The 11,440-nt window shown below is 29.7% G+C and overlaps 1 protein-coding gene across 1 annotated transcript; it reads left to right on the top strand.

Moving 5' to 3' along the window:
- Positions 1–7,160: 7,160 nt before the first annotated feature.
- LOC143596915 (uncharacterized) lies at positions 7,161–10,019 on the top strand. The gene is made up of 2 exons (XM_077075571.1): positions 7,161–7,779; positions 9,176–10,019. Exons 1-2 carry the CDS (start codon positions 7,257–7,259, stop codon positions 9,799–9,801), a joined length of 1,149 nt encoding a protein of 382 aa, XP_076931686.1. The 5' UTR covers positions 7,161–7,256; the 3' UTR covers positions 9,802–10,019.
- Positions 10,020–11,440: the final 1,421 nt, after the last annotated feature.

Genomic DNA, 11,440 nt, shown 5'->3' with positions numbered 1-11,440 from the left:
TATAATTAATTTTGTTTTTTTTATTTTTTTGGTTAAAAGTGTTAAGTGTTCATAAATAATATCTTGTTTAATTTTAATTTTTCACCACCAGGAAGATGGAGCCAACAAACATCTCAATGTTGAATCAATTGGATGTACTTAACAGTGAATGGTGCGTATTTTGAAACTATGGCGTCTCAATGATAATTTAAAGCCTGAAGAAGATTGGTCGATAGAAATGATTTTGCAAGACGAAATGGTATTTTACACATTTATTGATTTTACTATATTATTCATACAATTTTGTACTAATGTTAATAATAATGTATCTGGGTAACATAATTCAAGCTTATGTAAGGAAGGCTTGGATCCCCAAGCATGATGTGTGGCTTGGTGAGAATAGATCGTTGATTGTTATATTGATGTTCCATTTACGCACGCGAATATAAGTTTGGCTAGACGGTAACTTGGGTATAAGCCGACGACGAATTTGGCGAACGGGTTGAAGACATTTTTAAGTGGTATATTTGGAATTATGGTCATGATTAAAGGAAAACCAAATCTGTACATTCATAGTTTTGATTTGTGTTTTAGTTTTATGATTTTTTTTTATTTTATGAAAAAAGTAAAAGATCTCATGAACATGACTCTTTGCTTGAAATGAGGATGAGTCAAAACAATATTCTCATTTTGTTTTTCTAATTTACATTTGTAAGTTGTGAACACAAGTTCCCCTTGATTAATATTATACATTTATTTTATTGTTTTTATATATTTTTTATACGGATGATCAATATGATTTAGGTTGTCTTAATAATATATGTCAAATCTATACATTCATAGTTTTGATTTGTTTTTTTAATTTTAGGAATTTTTGGATGAGAAAAGAAGAAAAAGATCACATAAGCATAATTCTTTGCTTAAAATCATAATGAAAAATATTATCATATTTTCTAATTTACATTTTTAGATTTATACAAATTTAATATGGTATTATAGAAACCGATTATTACTCATCTATACTTAGTTTACAAAAAAAATTATTATTATACCTTAGTTTGAAAAAATACAATTTAAAATATATATATTTATCTTAGTCTAAAAATCTCATTATTACAATTATATAGTTTGACTTTCCTTACTTGTTAAAAAAAAACCCGAATTTGAATAGCTTAAATTCAAACTAAATCCATTTTAGTAGAATATTTGTAACGAAAAACATTACAATATTTTTTTTTGCATTCATATTATTTACCTTATATATATATTGTTCACAACATTATTATAATTCAATATTAATATAGGTTTTTTTGCATTATTATTCGGTTAAGTTTTTATTCAATATTAATATAGATTATTTTCTCAAACTTTAATATGTTGACCAACTCTATAATTTCTATAAATATAGATTACAGTTTTCCAAAATACATAATGATATTTTTAAAAACTCTCTATAATACACATCACCCACATTTAATACTATTAAATGTTAACAATAATATTTATCAAAATATGCATCCAAATTAATGACACTTTAAATTTTAAAATAAAAGGTATATTATTTTTGTAAAACTTTCTAACGATATAAATTTTAATATACAATAAACAAGTTAGTTATTTATTATATAATAACTTAATACATAATCTATAATTAAACATTTTCTTAAAAATAATTTTATGTAAGAGATTTTTTAAATAAATAACTTCTGACATTTCCATAATTCACAAATTAGATTTCTTTATTAATGTTATCTAATATTGTTTCAAAAATAACTCACATGGTTTTTAAACTATATGAAATTACATCAGTTTGGGAATGTTATGTTTTGAAATGAATACTTACTCCTCTTGGTCGACAACGATTTTTAAAGAGCAACGTGTTTTAATATTGATAAGTTTGCTAATGATATATTGTTTCTGGAGTGTTTGGAGCAGAGGTTTAACAACGAAGAGGTATTAGTAATATCATAAATTTTATTATATTATATGTTTTATAGATTAAAATACTTGCTTATTTTTGTTACTTGAATGGTTGAAATGTCTGAATTAAACCAGATTAGCAACGATGATATTCAATCCTAAGACACCGTCAATGCAATATTGGAAACTTTTAATTTGTATGTTTAATATCTGTAATATGGGACTGTTACTTTTGTATTTTTAACTTCTCTTTTGTTATGAAGGAGCATATATCATTTGGTAAGAATAGTACTACTCATATGAAAATTGTTGCTGCAAACTTTGTTAACAAATCTAAAAAGGAACATCAAGGATATTTATGACAGTGTTGATGGTGCAGTTTCAAAATTAGTTACTAAGTCTAAGACAAAAGATGTTATAGGTGATGTTGGGATTGGAAATAAAATCTTATGAATCATTTTATATGTTATTATTATAACATATATGTTTATTTAAACTTTTGTAATTGTTTATAACATATGAATCCATTTTGTTTATACCATATTAATTATATTAGATTTGTACTTTTAATTTCAAATGATGCAATTACCGTTTAACTAATATTCATGACGTAATACCTTATAATTCGAATTTGTAGCAGCCAAGTAAGTCCAAGAGACTCACAATACAAAGTTGATAATTCATTTCAAATTTCATATTCTTTGAAAGAGATGAAGGTTGTGTGTTATAGTTTACTTTTAGTTGGTAGTTTGGTACCATATTGTTCTTTTGTATTATTAGATTATAAATATGTTTTGGTATATTGTTAGTTCAAATACTAGCTAGATTATTATGGATTTGGAACTATGACCCGGGTTTGAAAAAATCTAAGTATATTTTTTACAAGTTCTTATGTTGTTATTTTTATATTTTCAACCGTGTGTAACACGGACTCTAATATAGATATCAATAATAACGATTATATCAATAATATCGTTCCCTTAAATATACTCAACTTTCATTTGTTCGTTTTATATCAATAATAATCGTATTACCAAAATTATCGTTATATTAAATAAAATTACTTAAATTATGTTACAATTTTAAATTGACTGGTATTAACTAATTCTTTATTTAAATTTCTATTTTCATCACTACTAAATTAGCATGTACGGAATATGACGAAAAGTTTAATATCATGAGTAGATACAATTGTCTAAATGGGTAAAAAAAATATAACTACAAAGGAAACGGGTTAAATGGATACACATTGAAAGAAACATAAAAGCTAAAGAACACAATGTATTAAAATAATATTATATTATTATTTTTATATGCATTCGATAATTATATAAGGTGATTTATCCACAAAAGAGTTATAAAAAACTAGATGCGAAAGCTTTGGCTAATTTCCTGAATGATATATATTAGTAATCAACTATATGTCAACTACACTTGAATGAGAATTAATATGTTATTGAATACTGATTAAGACTTTATTTTAAAGATCAATTAATTATAGTATTATGAAAGACTAAATTTAGGTTTTTGATTGTCATATTGTTACCTACAACACTTTTTAAAGTGAATATACCACTGCTTTTATAACTTGCAAGATTCATACATTATGCATTTAAGAATCAAAGATGTATATTATCTACTAGGTTATTGACCCGTTGACGCCACGAGTGGAAACATATAAATCATGTAATATCCACCGGTAATATGAAAGTGGAAAATATAATTTCATACATATATGTGGAGACGAGAAGATGATATACAGTTGTTAATAATGTCGGTAACAAAATAAAAACTTTTAAACATAACTTTCAAGCGAAAATAACATGCATTTTACAATCATTAGATAGATTTAAAATGAGAATTTCATAAATTACAAAATAGTTCCTTATAAACGACATTTGTAATTTTATTTGTAATTTTATATTTGTTGTCTAGTATAAGCATTTTAACATCGTCTCTACTCTTCACTCGTGATAAAGCAACATATAGTTGACAATATGTTTAAGTTTAACAAAATTAAATTTTCATTTTCATCACCACCAAATTAGCTTGCACGAAATATGGCGAAAAGTTTAATCTCCGGAGTAGATGCAATTTGTTTAAATGGGTAAAACAATACAACTACAGAGCACAATCTATTAAAACAATATTAAATTATTTATTATTATTAAATGTATTCAATAACTATTTAACATAATTTATCCACAAAGGATTTATAAAAAAATGGATGAGAAAGTTTTGCCTAATTTCCTAAATGATATATATTAGGAATCAACGATATGTCAACTATACTTGAATGAAAATTAATATGTTATTGAATATTGATTAAGACTTTATTTTGAATATCAATTAATTATAGTATTATGAAATACTAAATTTAGATTTTAGATTGTTATAAGAGTTTGTTTTGTAACATAAATTTAAAATATACTTATAAAAAGAAATGTCTTAGATATTGTTCATCTTTTAACATTGATGTGCAACAAATAATTAAATTGATGTGTAAATAAACATATGTACTATCTTAGAGTAATAAATATTACGGTTATTGATGTGTAACAAATGTCTTAGATAAAGTTCATCTTTTAAATCAATATTGAGATATAAGGTTTGTTGAATCAAAATTGTAAAATTGTTTTGTTGATTTAGAGACTAATTTCGTTGTTTGCTTATTATTGTACTCATTATATAAGTTATAAAATATTTTAATTTTTAATTTATCTTTGTTAGTCTTTGTATGTGTTTGTATTTGATTCAAGTAAGTTATGATGTCTTATAATTCATATAAAATTATCATTTATTTATTAATACAAATTTGCATTTCATTATTTATAAATACAACAACGCCATTATAGATATACCAGATGATCTTTTGATTGGTGACTCATCCGATCCTATTTCTGATCTGATTGATTTTGTATATCCAGCATTATTGGATAATTTTAATGATATTTCAGTTTTTCAAGAAAAGAGTCATATTTGCACATTTAAATGAGGTTGTCCAAGATATTAAGGACAAATTTTTGTCTTTGTTTCTCGAATAAGAAGTTAAATATCTCAGTTCTGATAGTATAGACAAATCTAATAGTGTTGGTTCTGGTTTCGATCTAGCATTACACTCACTGTGTCTGGTATGCCTAATCATATATTGGTTCTAAAAGTTGGTGTGCCAGTAATGTTACTAAGGAATATTGATCAGAAGAACAGTTTATTCAATGGAACCAGATTACAAGTAATTAACTTGGGGATGCGTTTTATCGAAGTAAAGGTTATTTCAGGTACTAACATTGAGTTTCGCACTTATATAATTCGTAGTGTTATAACTCCTGCAGATAAGAAACTGCCATTTATATTGAAATGAAGACAGTTTCCTGTTGCGGATTGTTTTGCAATGACCATTAATAAAAGTCAAGGCCAATCACCGGCAAGAGTTGGCATATACCTGCGAGAACCGGTGTCTACACATGGTCAACTATATGTGGCTTTATCACCAGTGAAGAGTAGAGACGGTGTTAAAATGCTTATAACAAGGAAGGTAAAGTTACGAATAAAACTATAAATGTGTTTATAAGGAACTATTTACTAATTTATAATTGTAATATGGATGTTATTTTAGCTGAATATGTTTATACATGATTTATATATTAGTTGATACTAGAAACGTGTGGATGTTACATGATTTATAATTTTCCACCCGTGGCGCCAAAGGGTCAATAACCTAGTTTATTTTAAAAAGATATTCTAGTATTTTATTTAACAATTAATTTGATTATTTTCAAATAACTTGTATTTGTTGACTTAAAAAATACATAATTTGCTTATTACTTTTTTCTGAACATTCTTATATGATGTTTAACAAGAAACCGAGCTGTTCTCAAACTTAAGTTTTTCTCTTTGGTTCTCGTAAACGATTTGCATAGTGTCGGTTTAACATTAATCTTTTACTAAAGTTAGATTGTTTTTAAATATAACAAGTAATTATTTAAAGTAAGTAATATTATTTAAAAGAGATCACCAAATCCGTTAAAAGTTAAGGCCTTATATTGGCATGCTCGGACTGTATTACTTACCCTTTCCAAGATAGAAGACACATTTCCTAAAATGGTATCAATGGTATAAATTCATTTTAGAATATTTATATTAGACGTATTATGATTTTGATGACGTTCCTTTCTCTAACTTTTTGCTAGTTGCCTTTTATTATTATTATTATTTTTATTAAATATCCCACCATTCAAAAAAAAAAGCTTAATATAAACATTGTCCATTTAATGTGTACCACCTCAATATCTGCCCACAAGGCCACAAATGGTCAGAGCCATGCCAAAAATACCCCTAGCTTTACACCATCACCACCAAAAAGGCAAAAACAAAACAGTAGTAGGTGGTCGAGGATGACCAACACAACCCAAGTAGGCAAGCACAACATTTAACCGTTCTTGAAAACCACTCATAATATCAATTTCATAAGTAAAATACTAAAATATATTATCCATAATCCAAGTGGGGGGCATGTAAAGATTTTTTTGGGCTTGTGTAGTTACTTTCAATCCTTGTACATCATGCATCAAGACTCTTATCGTCTTCATCACACGAACCAACTTATTAATTAAACTTTGAATATTAACCATAGAAATATTTTTCCCCACTTTCATGGAGTACGAAGTTCTGTATTAAATCTAAAAATAAATGGTCCATTTGGGCTCCGCACGTTTTATATCTGATTGTACGATCAACACAAATTGCGTTTTACCCAATGAATTTATCGGTAGCAGATTTTACTGTTATTAAAAGGAATTAGTGAAGAAGGGAATCTATATCCAGATCCGTTCCACAAGGTCACCTACTCACCTCATTGATGAAAACAATACCAAGCTACAACGATTAATTAAAACCTACAAAACAAAACATCATTAGCTTCTTTACAAAGTTACGTAAATAGGGTTCTTTCTACAAGTGAAAATCAGTATCGGTTTCTTTAAGAATAAGCATGAGAATTCTGAATAATCAGTATAATACCAGCAAGTGAAAGAACACACATTACACGTGTCATTCATATCTTGTGGTATTTATAGAGGTAGAGAATAGAGCTGATGTCATTGATCATGTCCATTAGTCCCCACTAGGTGGAGAAAACCTAAAGGGGACTGTGAAAGTGACTTCAGTAACTCTATTGATTGAAGATAAATATTCATTTTATTCAGACCTTAGCTTTTTTCTTTCTGTCGGGTCGGGTCAGGTTAGCTCAACGGACATTCCGCTTGTATTAGTCATGTTGAAAAAGAAAAGAAAAAGGTAGCAAGAACATTTGAAAGAAAAGAAAATTGGGTGGTCATCGTGGAGTGTTTCTTAACCCTATGCAAAGAACATGGATACGATTGAGCATTTGGTTAGTATTTTGTGTGTGGCCCTCTTTTCCCTTATCCCCTAAACCTTTAATTTTCAACAACATAAACCCCACTTCTTTCATATCCTTCTATTCACACTTTCACATTCCAATAATAATAATAATAAAAACCATGAATGACACCCTCCCTGATCACCAAAACTGGCCACAACCCGGGTTGTTATATAGTGACGCGGTCCGGGAACTTCATGCAACCATTGAGAATGAGTGGGACTCGGTTAAACAATCGGCTTGCCAGACTGCGGCTGGGAGGGCACTATGGAAACATGTTGTGCATGATCCTTTAGCCGAGTTGTTTGCGGGTGAGACTTATTTGAAAAGTCTTTATGAGAAGATCAAGAAGGACAGGTTGAACAATGCTAGGGAAGTTTCGGGGGTGATTCTTGCGGTAAGGACGTTATGGTTCGACTCGAAGCTTGAGGCTGCGGTTAAGTCGCTTGGTGGTGGTGCTCAGGTTGTTCTACTAGGTGCAGGTTGGTTTTCCGGTCTTTTTTATTTTTGTACTATGAGGTTTGTATGAAGTGCATTGGAACACGTACTGGTGTTTCTTGTGTGAACAATAGGATTAATTAAGTGATGGTTATTTTCTGTAACGTTAATTAATTATAAATATCACAAAGTGACATAAAAATGGGGAAAAGTTTAGAACAAAAATAAATTGGAGTTCAAAGGGAATCAAAAACATATTCAAATAAGTAATTATATATTTTATAAAATTTTAAAAGTATACTATTATTTGTTTATATTTAAAATAAAAATATTGTTTTTATGAAAGAAAAAAAAACACAAAAGAACACATTTTTTAGAGTATGCCAAGAAATACAACGCTAGCTAACACATTTTTTTAAACATATGCGTATGAAAGTTTCAAATTCAAATTTTATAATTTATAAGAAATAGTCTTAAAATAAATATATATTTCACGTAACCACCCAACGAACCACTTAAATTCGATCTAACACTCGTTGAAATTCAGGTGGACCTTAGAGTTAGGTGATCACTTATCTAACTTCAGGTCTAACTTCAGTAGTTTAATGATCACTTATCTATTCAGTAATTCAATATATTATTATGTTAGATTTGAAGCTCTTATATTACACAGCTTGAATAAAGAATATTATATAATGATCATTTTTTCTTTTAATTTGTAAGTTGTAAATTTCTATTTATGAACGATGAAAAGTAAAATAAAAAAAAGGACGAGAAAAAGTATGTTAAACTTACAAATGTATGATACATGACGGTTGATATTTATAGTTAGATATAAATTATATATATTTAAAGTTTTTTAAAAATATAAAGAAACAAATGAATGCTTTTTTTTTAATTAGTGTTAAAAAAATTATCTATAATGTAACATAATATTCCTGGATAGACGCCAAACATGTGTGTGAGAGATTTTAAATTCAACTTTTTCTAATCTAAAAGACGGATTTTCTTAGAAGAAAAATATTACTCACAACTGAAACAACTAATGAACACTTTAGCGTTTAAATCTAAATATTTTAATCTAAAATATTATTCACAACTGGATCAACTAATGAACATTTTATTGGTTAAATTCAAAATTTTTAGTCTAAAACAGATTTACTTAGAAGAAAAACTCACTCACGACGTGACCAACTAAATATCGGTTCAACCATCACTCGTTAAACTCCGACCGATTATATTAGTGCGGTTCTACCTTTGCCAAGTTAGTGTCAAGTTCTCGGTCTAGCTACCAGCCCGATTTAATTTTATTTTTTTTCTAAAAAGAAAAAGGGTTTATAGCTATAAACTTTCACACTTTGCAATTAAGCCCCTCAACTTTAGCCGCATGATTAAACCAAAGTATTAGGAATGAGTATTGAGTAGTTTGATCACTTGCAGGAATGGATACACGAGCATATCGGCTAGAATGCTTAAAAGAAACCGATGTTTACGAGATCGACTTCCCAGAGGTCATACAAATGAAAGACACATTACTTGAAGCCGCAACGAAGTCCATAAACGACCCAACTCAACTCACATTAACCGCAAAATCCCTTACAAGAATACCAGCCGATATAAGAGACGAAAACTGGCTCACGAAGCTCCACGAATCCGGATACAAACCCGAGAACAACACCATATGGATCCTAGAAGGAATCATATATTACCTCCCACATTCCCATGCAATGGGAGTACTAAAAACAATTGCCAACAATTGCAAAACCACACACACAGTTTTGCTAGCAGACTTCATGAATAAACAATCAACCGCGCTTTCGACTACCAACTATCATTTCTATAGTGATTGGCCGGATCACTTGCTTCCGTCTCTAGGCTTTTGTGATGTCAAGCTTTCACAAATTGGTGATCCGGATGCGGATTATGGGTTGTTTCATGATCCACTTAATTTGTTTAATAAGGTGCGTGGTTTGCCGCGGTCGATTCAAAACCACCCGGATGATGGGACCCCGTGTCGCCGGTTGTATTTGGTGCAGGCTTCTGGTTCACCAAACCAAAGTGTGTAGTAATTTTGTTGGTGTTGGAATAAGAAGATGGTAAGTGATGACATCAAGTGTTGGTAGTTTCTTGAAAGAATGAAACCATCAAGAGTTCATGTGAGGTAAATAGGTTCCAAAATGAAAAATCTTTTGTGTGACACTTGCTATAAGAAAGTACTTATGATTACCTAATTAATATTTTTGTATTGACTATAATTCATTGCTATTGTCCTACTCCTTTCTTCTTTTTAGGATTTATATATTTGTACTTTGGATTAAGATTCCATTTGTTTCCTAGAATTTAATAGAATTCATAATTTCACTTTCTATCGTGTTTGGTTTAAAGAATTGGTTGAAACTGGAATCTCTAAATTTCATTCTTAACATGTTTGGTTGATAATTTTATAAAGGAATTCAATATTTTTTCATCAAATTGTGAAACGATTCATCCAAAGAAATATGAAGTTATGAACAATGGTGTTCAAGTCCCGTATCGATAATCAACACACAAATTAAACGAATAACTCGCGTTTATATTAATTAGAAAATATCACTTAAAAAACTGATTACAACTCTCTAACCCTAACTCGGTTCGACTCTTGATGAACCCTAACCCGGTTACATCTAGATGAACCCTAACTCGGTTACATCTCGTGTGTGCCTTTTGGATGAACCCTAACTCAGTTGCATCTCACACCACACCCTCTAATGTCTAACCATACATCGGTTTATATAGACTAACCTAACTTGCTAGCTAAGACATTACCTATTATAATTACAATACAATTAGGAAACATAACCACTATGACCTACTTGTCAATATTGGTCCCTCAAGTTCACCGACTTGTGACTTAAAGTCCGAAATTACTTCCAACACGTGTGTATTAATAATAGAAGTCTGGCAAGCAGCTGCTAGGAGTGTTACAAATAGTTAATTGTGGAAACACTTAATGACAACAAAACTACACCAATTATATAACCCATGCAAGGGAGGGAGTACTCGCTTAGTTTTACCCAAAGAACCCCGTTCGTCTTGATGTCTTCGCATACATTGGAGATCGAAGGCCCTTTACTATCGAAATTTTCTTCATTTATTGCTTGTTAAATGCACCGCCTTGTGGTTAAGAAAACCGCATGCCTTCCTAAGAAGTGAAGAAACACCTGAACAATTTGGGGGTATTTAGAATAGCTAAAATGGAATTTTGCACCATGCTATTTGATGTCAGATTATAGTCGTATAAGAACAAGATCAAGTAGGTTATTGGTAGTCTTTGATGAATCATCAGATAATGTGCATATGTGTGATCCGATATTAATCCCTCTAACCAAAAGCCCATAAAGAATGAGAATTATGCCCAACTCAGCTCTCCACGCGAATATGTTTCTTTTTAATTGATCTAACTTGACCACGAGAATTATCAAGACACTTGGATATTTATTGAGTGAGATCTCCATTCGTAAGGAATGAGCTAAAAGCTCATCATTTTTGGCGCCCATCCATACCTAGGTATCTCTTTGATCAAGGAAAGAGAACTCATTAAGAAGCTTTTTGCGTTGTTTGAGTTTGTGGTCTTATCACCCTCTTATGGTTCTCGCTTTCAACTCCATGCATATCGAACAACGACAATCACGTAAAGGGATCTAGTCAGCCTATTGATCAAGGCAT

This window comes from Bidens hawaiensis, unplaced genomic scaffold, assembly GCF_021521415.1.
Source record: "Bidens hawaiensis isolate Kalapana, Puna unplaced genomic scaffold, B.hawaiensis_p1.1 tig00047371_1, whole genome shotgun sequence".
Lineage (NCBI taxonomy): Eukaryota > Viridiplantae > Streptophyta > Magnoliopsida > Asterales > Asteraceae > Bidens > Bidens hawaiensis.
The sequence above is the reverse complement of the archived record's forward strand: the minus strand, read 5'-3'. Positions and strand labels throughout refer to the sequence as shown.